General features: G+C 41.2%; 2 protein-coding genes, 1 long non-coding RNA gene and 1 other non-coding gene across 4 annotated transcripts; all 4 read right to left on the bottom strand.

Moving 5' to 3' along the window:
* On the bottom strand, positions 1-3,477 carry LOC115677202 (outer envelope pore protein 37, chloroplastic). Its single transcript, XM_030600323.2, has 6 exons — positions 3,025-3,477; positions 2,669-2,758; positions 1,898-2,068; positions 1,635-1,729; positions 827-947; positions 1-371 (listed from the first exon to the last, which is right to left on the bottom strand). Exons 1-6 carry the CDS (start codon positions 3,427-3,429, stop codon positions 240-242), a joined length of 1,014 nt encoding a protein of 337 aa, XP_030456183.2. The 5' UTR covers positions 3,430-3,477; the 3' UTR covers positions 1-239.
* Positions 3,478-4,029: 552 nt separating this feature from the next.
* On the bottom strand, positions 4,030-4,103 carry TRNAI-AAU (transfer RNA isoleucine (anticodon AAU)). The gene has a single exon. It is a non-coding gene; the product is annotated as a tRNA-Ile (tRNA).
* Positions 4,104-5,440: 1,337 nt separating this feature from the next.
* LOC115667050 (inositol 1,3,4-trisphosphate 5/6-kinase 4-like) lies at positions 5,441-13,727 on the bottom strand. Its single transcript, XM_056305282.1, has 12 exons — positions 13,475-13,727; positions 13,070-13,105; positions 12,376-12,574; positions 10,975-11,066; positions 10,790-10,858; positions 10,190-10,392; positions 9,621-9,774; positions 9,291-9,404; positions 8,104-8,166; positions 7,439-7,584; positions 7,147-7,303; positions 5,441-5,712 (listed from the first exon to the last, which is right to left on the bottom strand). The coding sequence occupies exons 1-12, from the start codon at positions 13,604-13,606 to the stop codon at positions 5,575-5,577; spliced, it is 1,503 nt and encodes a 500-aa protein (XP_056161257.1). The 5' UTR covers positions 13,607-13,727; the 3' UTR covers positions 5,441-5,574.
* A 1,251-nt stretch (positions 13,728-14,978) lies between these two features.
* LOC130135792 (uncharacterized) lies at positions 14,979-15,925 on the bottom strand. Its single transcript, XR_008815022.1, has 2 exons — positions 15,400-15,925; positions 14,979-15,338 (listed from the first exon to the last, which is right to left on the bottom strand). It is a non-coding gene; the product is annotated as an uncharacterized LOC130135792 (long non-coding RNA).
* Between the last annotated feature and the right edge of the window lie 528 nt (positions 15,926-16,453).

Genomic DNA, 16,453 nt, shown 5'->3' with positions numbered 1-16,453 from the left:
TTTTATCCGTCGTAGCCTGTGAAGGACGCTTTAAATGATTAAATTGCTGCAACCACCAGATTTATGTCAACGGATGGCTAATTTGATGTAAGATACATGAGATTGGATAACAGTAAACCTCTTTCATTTAGGAAATATGGACATGACAGCAGGTGATACATAAATTGCACTACCTTACGGAACACGCATGGCAGTGGCGCATTCTTGCACTGCGACACCCTCTCGTCCAACACAGCTGATCATATATCCCACCTCTTTTTAACACGGAACATCAGGAGTGATGAGTTAATGTCGTCTTGTGGCACTTGGAGCATGAACTGAACTTTCATCTTCATTGGCGCTGTCTTCGCTTTGCCGTCTTCATCTCCAACCTAGATCAGGAAGCTCTTTGAAGTCAAAATTCACCGCCAACTCTAAGGAACTTGTAAAAGTGATTTTTAAACAATAAGTCCTTTAAATCAAAGGAGGAACAGTGTTAAGGCAAATAAAAAATCCCTAACCTTAACTTACCAGGCACTGGGAAGTAGTTTTTTTCTTTCATGTGGAAATATTTAGATACTTAACTTCGTGCAAATGACAAGGCTATTCACGTTCGACTAACCTAATTCAACTACAGAAAGTGGAGAGAAATGTGCAATTGAGCATAGCAACTCTTTAAGACCACAACAGAGACTTGTTCCCATATTGGGTACTAGATTTGTTATTTCCTCAAGAACTGACCCCATCAAGTGGGATAAGGCTTTGAATATCCTTGTAGTAGTGCTTTACTCATATCAAGATATTCTTGAGGCCTCAATGTGGAAATGCCTACAAATATAGCACTTACCCAAAGAGATGCCCAACCTAGGCGGACCTCCGAATCGTACCCAGCCTTAAACTTGAAATCCTTGCCATAAGTTTGCTTGTAAACTGCACTCCAGTAATTGGAATCGAAATTGTACCAGTAGCTAACCATTGAACAAATAAGATTAATCATAACCTGTCCCTCAATTAGAAAAATCAAGCTGATATGAACTACTGAAAAAAAATAAAAAAATGAGCGCAGGTAAGTGTACTAAGTTTAGTGACATGGTTAAAAATGCCTAGGTGACAAAACAAAATGGGTGAACACAGATTAAGTAATGGAGAACCTGTTATGATCTCCAGTTAAAGACCAGCATGCAAATGTAAATCGATGGTTAATACCACCTCACTGCCTCTGTTTATGGAACTTCATACTCTAAATGCATATTCGTCATCAAGAATTGTATGCCGGTTTGGGAATCGATGACAAAAGCATTGCTTCAAAGGCCGATTTTAATACAAATCATCACACGTAACATGTCCAAAAACTAATCATAGCTAACCAAATTGACCGTGAGTCCGTGACAGAGCTTGTTATGTCATTGGAGAATTTGAACATGAACCAAACAGAGAAGTCAAGCCAGGAACTCTGGGAAAAAAACGAATATCTAGCTAATCATTTTTCAGTTACGGTCACAACACCAGTTGCTTCATCAGCAAAAAGTAAATAATATAGCTGATGGGCCATAAGAAACATCCATTGCCAAATTCATCATTGAATTGCTAGATATCGTAATCAGACTAAGTGACTAATAGGTGGTATTGAAAAAGGCATAACGGAGTATTCTAACCTCAACTTGCTAGAAGGACTAAATCTACGCTTGAGCGCAACCGACAGAGCATTTGAAGGCAGAGTAATGGTTGGGATAAATGACATCTCCTCATCCTGCAGTTAACATAATGCTCTCCAATTAAGGGCATGGAATATGCTCACGCAGAATGAAATGAAACCATATCGAGCAGTAAATCCCTGGACTAGGAGAAAAGAATTAGCCAATAAAAGAAAAAAAGAAGCCCCACAAGTTCAAAAAACACAAAAGCAAAGAAGAACCACCTTAAAACAATATCTTAGTTTCAGTTCTTCCTCTGCATATTGGGCAGTGCACACTCCATTCCAGATTTGACTTTTAAGAATCCCACTTACTGACAACGTTCTCTTCACTTCCTCCTCTTCTCTTTCTTCCAGTGAGACTTCACCAAGAGGGAACTTTAGTGTTGCCCTTGGCTATAAATAAGGATAGCAAGTCAATACGAGAATGATTAGACAGTGCTAAAATATATGATCATAAATAATTCAGCATAAGGGTGATGGACAATCTCCTCCTTGAGGAATGGATTTGAAATGTCGTGGAGATAAATCTTTAACAATAATGCCTCAACAGCATGAAACTTCTAATCTTCTCACAAATTGGATGTTATTTCATAAATTGAAAAGAATTTGAGGATCAGAACATGCACATTTCTGAACTGCAAGAGAAGTGGAAAGAAAATCCATCAAGAAAATTGCAGATGCTCGGTAGAACAGTCAAAAACTAGATCTCATGGGCGTCCTCTCAAACTCAATTGAGGCTTTTTGGCCCATTGTTTAGCACCTGTACCCTTCTGTTTTCCCCTGTTTTCAACTCATGTCGACATACTAGCCTCACAAGCATATGGATAATGGCTAACTATTTCATATTCAGCGATGAGCCATCAGAAGCTGTCAGTGACGAAAAAGCACCTCAAACAGGCGGCATCAGGAGTACACCACTCGTTGTTATAAACCCGAGGTTACATAAACACAGATTAAAGATACGTCAACAACTTTGCAAAGGGATCTACTAACCAATCCCACGGTAGGTACAGGAGACGACAGCTCGAGCGCATAACCGGGTTCGGCAAGGTCCGCAACCAGGGACACCTCTCCTTCTTGTGCCTGATCAAGCAAAAAGACTCATCAAAAAGCAATCAATGGCCACAAATCGCAAGCTCAGCAGATAAGGCAACAATTCAAGACCCACACGCTTTTTACTGAAATACAAGCTCGCATAAACAGCACATCGCTATATATCCTCCATCTGACGGACAGCAATCGAGCTCAAAGTTAGCATTTTTAAAATAACACTCCAAATTTCCCAACCTAGCAATTTTCAAATTCAATCAAATTGGAGTCAAATCGAGGTCAAGGAAGGATCGAGAGACCTTGACGTCGCGCGCGGCCTTGAGATGCAACCTCGGCCCGACGTCGAACGAGGACTTGACGAGGGCGTTCTGCTCCTCGACGTCGTAGTGTATGGAGAGGTGCTTGGAGACGAAGGCCAGCTGGGGCTGGGTGATCTCGCCCCTCTTGTCGTTGCCGAAGGAGAGCTTGAGCTTGGCGAGGCCGTCGAGGAGCTTGCAGGAGACCTTGTGGAGGAAGACGGAGCTGTCGCTGTCGTACTCGGAGGTGACCCGGAGGGCCGGCCTCTTCGGGAACGAGAAGAGGATCCGGGGCTGCTGCGGCGGCAGCGGCGGCTGCGGCTCGGAGCCGGGCGGCGGCGGCGGGAGCAGGCGGTTAGGGTTCGGAGGCGGTGGCGGTGGCGGTGGCGACGAGGAGGGGTCGGCCATTGATGCCGCCGTGTTAGAGAGAGGAGAGAGTAGAGAGAGAGAGAGAGAGTGTGTGTTTGGCTGAGTTCAAGCGCTCGGTGTGTGTGTACAGCCTTTTTTTTCTTTTTCTAAATTGAGCGGAAAATGGATTTGATTTTTTTTTTTGGATGGCTTGTGCCAGCGGGGACTTCAAAATTCAAAATCGATTTAATATTTCTAGGGGAGTTTGATTTTTTCTAATGTATATATTTTTTTTTGAGAATGACACAAATAATCCTTAAACTTTTATGAAAATAATCAAATATGTAATATGATTCTTAAAATTTTATGAAAATAATCAATATAGTCCCTAAACTTAGATTAATAGAATGATTATATTAAATATTTTCTTATAGTTTAGGAACTAAATTAAACATGTATAAAAAATTTATGGATTACATTGAACATTGAGGTAAAATTCATGAATTATATTGAATAAATTAAAAATTTATTTGTCAAAAAGAAGGGGGAACATTTTTTATTTGTCTTATTATAGAAATCCCAGAGAATATTTCCTTTATGACACAAACAAGCTTTTAATTTCGAGGTTCTTTATTTGCCAAAAAAAGATAATAAAAACGATGGCCCATGCAGGTCTCGAACCTGCGACCTTCGCGTTATTAGCACGACGCTCTAACCAACTGAGCTAATAGGCCATTTTGCTGTGCATTTTCTCAGAAAAGGAGTATAACATTTCAAAGGCAAGGACCGCGCAGATTTCAGTCTACTTTATCACTAGTAAACGGTAGTTCATCAAATACGGTACTAGTACAAAGCGTCGTATTAAAACCATAAGCGGCTTTGGTACAGATACGTGGTCTCAATGGATTGATAAGTGCCGTCAAAGCATTTATTGAGTGCAGTTAATTTGAGATTATTCATTTGCCAAAATAATGACTGCTCGTAAATCTGTTATCTTAATTAGTTACCTGACAATTACACGAGAGTGAGAGAGATGGTCATCGAGGAAATCCTATCATTATAACACATTTGACAATTTAGCTATTATGTTTCAAACCATATTAATCATAATGTAGAACGTCCTTGTCTCTTTTCTTTGCCACACAGAAATTCCTTCAATCCACCAATGCGACATCCTTCTCTTTATCCCCTTCGCCCGCTTGCGAAGCGGAGATTTGTTTGTAATAAAGTCGATGCTCGGTGCATCTAATACGCGAAATACATTCTCTAAAGAAACAGTTTCGGTTCTCCAGTCCACGCGATATGGACTAAAACAATCTAGAAACACGAAACATACAACGTAACGTGCAGTTTTTCCGGGTTTATTTTTTGGACCGATGACAGTTGCTTCGAGCAAATCATGCCATGGATTAAAGGATCTCCTGAGCTTCCACAATTCAGCAGTCTTTTCCCAAAGCATGCTTGTTTGCTGGGCAATTCACTATGAATGATGCTCAGCAGATTGACACTGCTACTTCGTCCATCAGCTCCACTAGTGACTATAAAACTTTGAGAAATAACTTCAGACTTGTAAAGAGAAACCATTGTATGACAAGGAAGGTTTGATTCCGTCATCTATCACATGCTTAACAAAAGGCCTCATCTCATCTTTAAACCAACGAAATTTTCCCCCGAGAACTCACCTCTTGTTACCTATTAGAAAATGACTCATGTGTTGAGCCCAGCTGTTAACAAGTTGTTCAGTAGGCCGAAACAAGGATATGATCCAGATTGAAGAATCCTCTCAAGACGATTTAAGATTGGCCGTCATGCCCCACCAGCCGAACAATTCGAAAGGACTATGTAACCGAGCATATCTTTCAACCGAATCTCTAGAATATCCAACCCAACATCGAGCTTAAAAATGTGGCATCTTTCTCAGGCATGCCCAAACTGTAAAACTGTAGTTACACCCATGAGAAGTCGATGATCACTTATCCTTGTAGAAGTCACACTTCTATCATTGTGCCTTTAAATAAATTTCTGAGAAGCCAATTGGGAGGACAGGCAGATGCATACTAATCATGGAGACTACGCACGAAAACAAAAGAGAATGCCATATGAAGTGCCTCATCTCCAAAGTTATCCACTTTAGACCCCTTCTATAAAGTTAGTTGAGATCAAAAAATTTGCAGATGGAAATCAAAATGGCGAACCACCTTCTTATCAGTTCGTCCTCCTCAGTTCATACCTCCTTCTGATAGCACGCCAAAATGCAGGTATTGCGATGTCATCAGGCACCTCCTTGAACGACGGGAGATAGTTCAGATCTACGATTACATGATCCCGAGTTCCATCCTGAACCTGAAATTCCACAGACCAGCGATAGATGATGAATACGAAAAGTCAGAAAACTCTCGAAGTTCAGTTTATCACAGTGGTGACAAGTTAAACACCCGAAAGGGTCAACCGGCAAAGTATTATGCCAGTTCCTCACCATTCTTTATGTACCTTCACTATAACATTCAGTCCATCAGAATAAAAAAAGAGTTTGTCCCGTACTGTACTTTTGTTGATATTTTTCTTTTCCTAAGTAATTCATTCTCAACAAAGCGGTTTTCATTATCTGAAGAAAAAACTTTTAACCACATGAATAAGCATGATTATTTTATTCAAAACACTAATGTATCCGTGAAAAGTAAAATAAGTACGTGACCTCAATCGGAGCTGACTAATTAGGCCCCGTTTGATTCAGCATTCCCAATGCTCATTTGGGCTCTAAAGTCCCTTGGCCAAATGCAAATGGTGTTTGGCAATTTTTTTTACTCACTTTGGGGAAATGCAATTGCATTTGGAATGCTCCCCAAGGGACCTTTGGCCAATGCTCCACCAGAGGTGCTTTGGGAAGTTGCATTTTCGGAATGCAACTTGCACTATTCATCGACACTGTTCATCTTCCCCAGACCGAGGTCCGGCGGCCGGCGACCGCCGCCTGAGGGCTAGCCTGACTCCGGCGACCACCGCCTGGGGTCGCACGACCCCGGCGACCGCCGCCTGGGGTCGCCGGGGTCCGCGACCCCCAGGCAATGGTCGCCGGAGAGTCGCACGACCCGGCGACCTGCCGCTGAGGGTCGCCCGGACCTCGGGCGGTCGCACGGGTGGCGCGACCCGGGCGACGCCCCGAGGTCCGGCGACCCCAGGCGGCGGTCGCTGGGGTCACGCTACCCCAGGCGGCGGTGGCCGGCGACCAGATCTGGCCATCGGCGGTTGGCCGGCGACCAGATCTGGCCGGCGGTGTAGTCAACCGGAGCCTTTTTTTTTTTAAAAAAAAAATTAGCAAAAGTCCTTTAGCCCAAATTGATTTTAAAAAACGCTTACCAAACACTACTTGCATTTCGGAAAACCCCTTTAGCCCAAAGGTATTTGCATTCCCCCAAATGCATTCCCCCAAAGTCGAACCAAACGGGCCCTAAGCAAGTTGTTGTACAATCTGTGATTCCACTATTGGGCTTCTTTAAGTTCGACACAAAAATGCAATTCTGGTTGTCCTAAGACATGGAATATCTGCATTAGAGGCTGGAGGGGAACAAATGTCAACTATTATTCATGACAAGTTGTTGGTCTTACTGAGGATCCACCATCCTCAGTATCATTCTAAAGTCACATAAATTAGTAGTAGCTTAGCACTTCATTTCTCTCCTCTAGAAGTATAATAATGCATACTCTCATCTCCCTGAACCTAGGAACTTTTGAACTGATAACATTCGAGATTCCAAGATGATACAAACAGTAACTTACGACAACATCAAAGCCAAAGATGGTCAGGTCAAGCCTTTCAGAAAGCCACTTTGCAGCATCAGTGACCGGATCAAGATTGAGAGACCTGGCAGAAGTCTTGGCAATAGATTCATCTCCACTGGACTGAGAGTTCGTGACAGTAGGTAGAGATTTCAAACTGTAAACGAAATTCTTCTGTCAAAAGCTAATACCAATTATTTCTAAAGACACCTCTATATACAAGAAGAATTGTACGTGCCCTGTATGTATATAAGTCAAAGATCAATTCAAACAGAAGAAATGCACGAAAGACCTGTCAAAGACAAGAGGTTGTCGTCCGTTTGTCTCAGGTAATTTCATCAGCGCATCACCATTTGGGATAGATTTTTTAACAGCATGGAAAACTTTATCTCCCAGGACATAAAATTTATATAAGGTAGAAGAATGATCAACGTACTCCTGTAATATGAGGGATCATCAAAAACAATTACCAATAAAAAAATCAAGATATCTTAACCAATTCATTGCAACACCCATGCTAAAAATTTTGACTGTGAAGCAGCATCAAAAGACAAAAAGACGCAGACCATGAGCTGGAACCGACAGAGCTCAGCAAACAATCCTCTGGTTGTCTCGCTCTCAATGTGCAAATTTTCTTTAAAACTTAGAGATGGAATTGTATGCAAAGACAAAGGACGAAATATTTTTGAGCCCATCATACTATAAAACCGTTCCCAAATAAGACTGACATACAAATATTTTCCAGAGAACTATTAACCCAACACCAACAGATGTTCATATAGTAGTTCTCCCAGATTATATTTTTAGCAATAACAGAGAGTCCACGATTGGATGTCAAGATCATCCAATTTGTAAGTAAGTGATATTACTAGAATATGCATAACTAAACTAACTAACGCTACATCAATCATGTAAAAGCAACAATAGATTTGCCACACAATTGTTTTGTGAAGGTACCTGAATAATTGCTGGAACTGGAACTTTCAAATCTTTGAAATCCTCAACTTTGAACACAATGGCCTGGTACATCATTCAGAAGGAACCATCATACATTCACAAGCTAGAAATTCACTGCTATAAAGTGATGATAAACTTGCGCATAATACATGCTGGGACAAAGATGCACTATTTTATACCAAACAAAGGTCCATATAACTAGTTTACTGTAATAGCAAAGAGACAAGTTGAATTTGCAACTTCCTACATTAATGGGTCAGCTAGTTATGCTGACAGTGGGACGGTCTTCATGAATTAAGAGAAGTTTTACTACACAAGGACGTGGAGACGCTATAGTAAGGAGGGCCACCTAAAAACATACAAGGATGTGCGAGAAGACATTAAGGAAATATATGGAGTAGTTAGAACTTATAAGGATCTAATGAAGATTGACTGCAATGACATAATAGGATTCATATTGCTAACCCCGCTTAGCAGGATAAGGCTTTGTCATTGTTGTTGTTTAGATTGTAAGATATAGAGGTCCCCGATACCTTGCTGCAGACAAGAATAGGAGAACCTTCGAGGAGATATAATCTATCACAGTCCAAAATATTTTCTACCATCTTCCTTCTCACAAGTCCTTTTCTATGTTCTCCTTTCTTTCTCCACCGAGCCCCCCTCTTTTCCTTTGGTGGCTAATGTTGGAGGCGGTGGTGGACTAACCTATTTTGCATTATAGTATTCATCTATCCTTCGAATCAGTAGGACGAATTCACCAAAAAGAAAAAGCGAAAACTCAGTTCGATGAACCACGCTGCCAATATGCAGCCAAAGCATAGAGTGCTTGTGGAGCGTATTTGCATTGCAATGTCCCGTCAAAAGAAGGTATTACAAAGCAAGGCAAAAGCAAAATATGAATGGAAGTCATCACATTTCGACTACAGATTTCATGAAAGGTAAGGATGGAAAAAAAGAGAAGCATCTTTTGCGACAAAGACGGATTTCAAGAATATAAAGTCACCTTATTTTGTCTATTAAAGCAAAACTTAAAACTGTTCAATGAAAATCAAGCAATAAGTAGTGCAAATAGAGTAGAGTAGGAACAACAGAAATAGAATAGCTACTCTAGGACTACGACTTCATTTGAAACGAAACTGAAGTTGAAGTTGCATAATCAAGGACAAAAAAGAAATGAATATCAGTACCATACTATGAGCATCAGCTACTCCACAGGCAACTTGTGGTTTTACTATAAAGGGAGGAGAGAGCTTTGCTTCTGAAAGTCTTGTTATTAATTCAGGCTCGTTGAAAGTATCAACCTGCACACATATAAACTTCAGATCGATCTAGAGCTGATCTCTACAAATTCTACAAGAAAAATCAGAAACAGCCAATTAGACTTAAAGTGACTAAAATTGGAACATTTATCTACAATACCCATGGATGCAGTTTAAGGAAGTGTTGTCCAAAAAAGAGATCACCAGGCTATGTTGACAATATATGCTTGCCAGAAACAGACACCATCAACGAAGTACCTTGAGATGATGGGGACCCCTGATTTTGCAACTGTCCTTCATGCTGAGATCCTGTAGTCCACATAATATATTTTGAATCTCCAGTCGATCCAATACAGGGTAAACTTTATCAAATGGATCAATGACACAACACTGTGGATTATGTTCCAAGTACCTGCCAAGGGAAAAACTTGAATAGCAACACGGAATAACCTTTCATTTCTCTAACACCACAGAGTTTCACTGGTCCTTTTGTCTCTAGTTGTCTAGTTTGATAACAATTGGAACAGAAACGCTAAGATGTGCAAGAATAACATTCCTTGTATGAGATTTTTATTGCATTTGGTAAACCATATGCCAGCGAAGCACCTCGTGATGAAGCTCACTCGCATTATGAGTTAAGTAACAGCATCTCGCACTTGATAAGATAAGCATATTAAATAAATATAGATCATTCTAATTGAAATTTTGTCATCAAAATCAAATGAGAAAATAGAAAAAATCCAAACAACTTTTAAATATGTGTTGCAGCAGTTTATACAATGAGATAAAACATTTATATGCAAATTGCCAATAGTAGTAGAAGTTACCTTTTCAGTTCTTGCATGCCTTCACTGAAAGTAACTCTTTCAGTTAGTTCTGAAAAGCTGTTCAAGTTGAAGGATACTATTTCATCAGTAGCTTTATGAAGAACCAAGTCGACCCCTTGTAATTGAGAAGCCAGCGGGAGTTTGAAGATGAGAGGCACAAAACACAGCCCATTTTGAGTAGGATACATTGGGAATGCTCCTCTCTGCAACAGTTACCAAAACCATCATTGTAAAAGTTACCCCCAAAGTCTGGAGACTTCAGAATAAGGATGAGCAGCAGAATAGAATCCATAGATATATGACAGCACCATTAGAAGCACTTTCAGCTGTTTCAGATGATAACAAGAATCGGAATTTCTATGTTTTTTCTTTCATGAGTTTCAGAAACTAAATGAAGGTGCTGGAGAGCCAAGGCTCTTCAGGGCCAAGTAACATACGGAGAATCAGACATTCCATGAAGTACTACACCCTAGAAAAAGTATCCTACTCCATGATTTAATCTTTTGATAAACATAATGTCATGGCTGGGTAAGTTTTCTACATAGCACCTAGAATTCCTTTTATTAATGATTCCAACTTACCTCCACCATCGGTGCTCACCTTAGCAAAGTCTTCTTCACGTGATGGCTTCATAATGTAACCAATTTTCAGGACATCATTCCCACTTTCCTTCAATGTGCATTAAGAACAAGAAATAGCATCACATTATTAGGAATGCACTTAAAGTGACAAGAAGATAGGAAGAGCTATAACTTTACGAAATGGGCGGAGTAGCAATAAACTACCTTTTTAATTAAGTTGCAAATAGTCAGAGGGAGTTCTCCAAGCATGTTAATATGCAAGCCCCAATTCTCACACTTATTGCTGCTGTTCAGTTCTGAATTGGAAAACTATTAGCAGTTTAGACAAAAAGACCAATAACAATGTTGGCTAGCTAACACCCTGACTAAATTGAATCGGCATATTTGCCAGAATTGCAATATAAAGGGAAAAAGCCATAAAAAACCCCAAACTATGCCCACTGTGACACGTTTACCTCAAACTTTTTTTTTTGTGACAATAAAAACCCCAAACTATGCCCATTGTAACATATTTACCCTAAACTTTTTCTTGTGATATAAAAAACCTCAAACTTGTACCTATGTGACACATTTACCCTCCGTCAAGGTTCCGTTAGATACTTTTTTAGCCAAAACAACATCATTTTTATTTTATTGAAGTCATGTGGGCGCCATGTCACTATTTGCTTTCCGGTGTCCGTGTAGGTAGATTTTTAACGATTCTCATTGATAGAACGGAGGGTAAACGTTCAACACAAGTACAAGTTTGGGATTTTTGGTGTCACAGAAAAAAGTTTAGGGCAATGGGCACAGTTTAGGGTTTTTGGTGGATTTTGCCCAAATATAAATACAAGCAAAAAGGATGGATAGTCTGATAAGATCGAAGATCTCTTTTAGCTTTAATTGATTAATAGCTACTCATGCAACACGAACGCATATGGCAGAAAGAAAACCAGAAGCCATGTTTTGATAGTGACCTGTGATTAAACTAGTCTACCCGCCAAAACTCAACAATCGAATTGCTTGAGCTCAACTCCATCCTATCACGTGCAAGTGGCAAAACTATCAATCCAATCAAGGGGAGATTCACAATAATTAAGACTAGCACGGCTCGCAAGCCTAATCAAGCAGTTAAGTTTATATGTTTCATAATTGATGCATGTATGTAAATATGTGTGTTTGTATATAACAAGAATGTATGATTATACATTTACAAACAAATTAGCAAGTGGTCACTCAAGTCAATTTGTAAAAGAAGCAAGTGGTATGCATTGTTACTCACGAAAATGATGCTTCCAGCATGCAATAGTACTCTCATATATTCATTCTAAATGCCTTAGTTTTATGGCCATCACCAAGTAATATCGAAGAACTACTAAGTTAGGTAACAGGCATTTCAAATTTTAGAAGGTTGCCAAGGAGGAAAATGAGATCAAGATCTAGATTGCACAAGTTACTTCGATAAGAGAGATCTACATAATACTGCGAAGCATGCCATCCACTTCTTACATAATGCATGACATGATTTTTTGTGCTGTAAACCAAAGTTTTATGTCCTTTGCCTAACTCCACCGTCTCCTACAACATACGGAAAAGCCAGCAAGAAGCAAATATCATGCCACTTACTGACAACAGTAGTCAACCAACTGCAGCTTCTCAATCTAACGCAGGCTTCCTTCTTTGTCTCGGAGATCACGTACAGAATATGCCCTTCAGTTTCCCCCCATGCTTCGCGAATATCACGTGTGGCATCATCTATGGAGTAAGGATTGAAGGTAAAGTAATCCAAGGAGTATGTTGTTGCCAGCTTTTTCAAAAGGCCCACCTACACTACATCAAGCAGACAAAATTGTTATAATTAAGAAAGAGTTGATGCACACATATTAATGCATGGACAATGGCAAGAGGCAGAGCATGAACTTGCAACCTTACACAATGGGTATGCAAAGACAAGCACATACAATCAGAAAATAGCTCTGTAATCGAGATAAGGGACGCACAAGCAGTAAAGCTAAAGGTAGCAGAAGTTAACAATCCATCCGTAAATTGCTCGGTGGAGTGAATTTCCATGCACTTCCAACATACACTTCCGGATGCAATATAATGATCAAAATCAGATTACTCTGTAAGCTGCATGAAAAATCCATTTGAGAATCCGAGATTCACACCAGGTGCAGTCGGAGCATAGCATGCAAAGGCATTTCTTTCTTTCTATGAAAACGAAAATATCAACGCCAAAGTGAAAAGGCTAAGCTTTCCAATTTTCAATTTTCCCCAGTAATTCAGATCTTGAAAAACCAGACAGGCACAACAAAACAACCTTCTCAGCCGACGCGTCGTCCTCGTTCAGGATTCCCTGCGAAGATAAACGAACAGCTCAATACAATGACCCCTTAAAACCAGCTAAAAAGAGCCCGCGAACGCTGCAAGATCCACGGTCAGAATCAAAGGCGAGGGAAGACGAAGAGGGACCCCCACGGCCTTCCATGGAAAATAAAGTGTGAGGAATAAAAAGGGAAAGGGAACAACGGAGCAGCAGTCAAAATTTTCCAAATCACTCGGCAAGTCTCCAATTTGAGGAGGACCCAAGTGAGGAATGGGGACGACGACGATGGGGCCGAAACGGCGAGACCTGCGCGGGCGCGCGAGATGCGAGCCCACGACCAATGCCACACGCGCAAACGGCGGCCTGAGAAGAGGAAGGAAGGGGAGAGAGAGAGAGAACCGTGGGGATCCGCGAGTGGCGAAGCCTGCTGAGAAGAGGGTCGGCGTCCGGTTGCAGAAGAGAGCTGCCATCTCCGAGCGCAGCCAACAGCACCGACTCGTCCAGAATCACTCCTCTCACTGCCCTCGCCATTTCTCTCTCTCTCTCTCTCTCTCTCTCTCTCTAGAATACGTTTTTGCTATGTGCGCACCGAGGGCGACGGAGGTTGAAGAAGGAAGCAATAGTAGTGGAAGTGGCAAGCCGGGAATCAGATTCTATTCTAGTATGTAACTTTATTATGAATATGCAAAAATTAATATGTACTCTATTTATAAATTATTCGTGAAATTGTATCCCATTTCATCAAAATCTTTTTTTCCTTTTTAACAAAAACGAGGCTATAGTTTGGACCTAAGTAAGTCCTTAAACTGGCTTGTCTCGACTCCGGGATCGGGATGTTAAACGCGGGGCATAACCAGGAGAGAGAAGAAAAAATTTCTTTCTGATTGGGGGGCCGAGTCGTGCCATAACTTTTTTTTTTCAATTGATCACCACTCAAGTGTCGTAATTTTTTTTTTTGCATGGGGCTCGCTTGAATGCCATAACTTCTTTTCAATTGATCACTCGAATATCATAACTTTTTAAAAACGGTGACAAGTGCAATACTACGTCATATTTCCAACACTTGAGTGAATATTTTTAAAAAGTTATTGCATTCAAATAAATATTTTTTTTTTACGTTATGACACTCAAGTGGTAAAAAAAAATGTTATGGCACTCCGGCGAGCGCCGTACGAAAATTATGGCATTTACGATTATATAATATAAAAAAACGATAGCGACTAAAAAAATCATAATTATCGGAATTATATCCACAATTTTTATATGAAATCCATTATTTTATTATAATATTGAGAGAAAATAATCTTAAACTCTTCTAAGATTTAGGGAATCGATTGTCAAAGAACGTTAGCTAGACAAAGAGCTTTCCTCACTCTCTATGGTTATATCAGGAGTTCATTGCAGAACTCCATTTGCCAGGAGATCCATCATCTAACGATGAAGAAGCAAAGCTTTGCCAAGCGCGTCGCGGTTAAGCATGCCTGTAGCTTCGCGAGATATGCGTGGACGCCGCGGAGGATGCATCGGGTGTAGCATCGGCCGAACTCGGTTTTGTTTACGTATCCGACCGGGGCTGCATCTTTCATTTCGCAGCCTTCGCCGGGGCTGCAATCGCTTTTGTCCTGTTCGACCGCTCGAAGAAGCATCGACTCCCCGAACTCGATGTGCGACGAGACACGCTTTCACGAATCGTGCGCGCACATCGCGCGGAGAAAAGCGAAACCGACAACATAAGACTTAACCCATTCTGTTGCGCTCCACCCGGTTTCAGATGTACGTGCCGGCTCGATTTCTTGTTGTGCTTTCAATGCCAGCTTCCATCTCAGATTCATCTGTGATACTTGCAGGGCAGTCAATGATCGATGGCATGTAATGGCAGAGTCCTAAAGCTGCACATGAGCAAGACAAACACCCTGAAGAGCAACACAAGTTTCATCGATCAAAAGCGATTTCAGGGCTCGACTGGCGATCTTATGATACGTAACGTGACGGTTGGAGAGATATTCGCGCCGTTCTTAGCCGATTACAAGTCTCGAGACAACATGACTAGCCCCTCCTATAATGCAAGAGTCGAAACTGTATTGGAACTTCAGACAAGAATTCAGCATACTAGTTCTAACACTCGTTACATTCTTAGAACCAAGAGTTCAGCTGCAGGAACAGCCGATATCGATTCCCATGCGCTCAAATCATACATCTCGGCAACCTTTATCGTCCGCTGCGTGATAACACGCTCCAGTTTTGCGACAACGACGAGCAAAATCTGCAGAAAAGAGAAATTTGTTAGTAGCAGAACAGCCTGCAGATAAGACTCTCTATCCCACCTGAACATGTCTTCTGGACTCGACTCGATCTCGAATGAATTATTCCACGGGGCACGAAATTTCGACGAAGCATTTCTTCTGAACATTTCTTGTTACCACGTGAGCTCGATGGCCGATTTTCCGGTGAATTAGAGCTGAAAAGGAGCGGTCGGACTTCCGGGACCATTTCTCTTGGCAACACTCACAAGATAGAGATCATTTCCGCATCAGATAGCCACAGCACATAAACATCAACACAGGCTAACAAAGAAGATGATTCCAATGAAGATTTCCGGTCCGAGAGCTGTGTTTGTGGTGAAGCTCCAAGAGCCGCTCTGAATATCACATGTCGCTGTCGTTCCCGAGTTTTTTGTGTTCGAAATTGATGAACGGTCCTTGAATTTTGGCTCATCGCGAAATGTCTTTCCTAGACTTCGAATTTGTTCGATATGGTACCTAAGCTATATCGGTCAATGTTCCAATGTAGCCATTCTTCGTTTGCTCGAACGACGAATCGGGTGTTATTTTGATGGCATGGATTATTACATCCTAGGTGTGATCGGTTCCCACCCTAGAACCGAACTGGGCAACGTTGGTTCCCAATTTGTCGAACTGGTGATTTCTTCTTCTTCTTTTGTTCTTCTATTCCTTGCAAGTAGGAGTCCCAACAGTAAAAGAAAAAATATAACTTACTAATTAGGGTTTGCTTAAAAATAAAAAAATAAGAAAAACAATAAATCTTGCCCGGTCTGTCGGTCCGATCCGAGTGGTCCTGTCCGTCCGATTCCTTATGTGTTACTAGGAACTGAACCGGTCTCTTCGGGAACCAACCAGAATTGGCCGGTTCGGTTTACGGATTGGACCGAGACCGATGCACACCTCCGTCACCCGCTGAGCTGAATTTTTTTTTTCAAATAATGAGCTAATATGCCCTATTCTTTTATCAATCTACTTCACAGAAGGAAGTGGATGGAGCGTCGCCGTCGGCAAGTGGATTGGGGCAATGTCAACCAGCCGACGCTCCGTTACTGTCCAACCATACGATTATATAAAATTCGTAACATCACGGGCGATA

Source organism: Syzygium oleosum, unplaced genomic scaffold (assembly GCF_021117445.2).
Source record: "Syzygium oleosum isolate NSW1041296 unplaced genomic scaffold, Sole_v2.1 Sole_v2.37, whole genome shotgun sequence".
In the NCBI taxonomy this organism is placed as follows: Eukaryota; Viridiplantae; Streptophyta; class Magnoliopsida; order Myrtales; family Myrtaceae; genus Syzygium; species Syzygium oleosum.
Note: the sequence above shows the minus strand (reverse complement) of the source record. Positions and strands in the feature narration are given on the sequence as shown.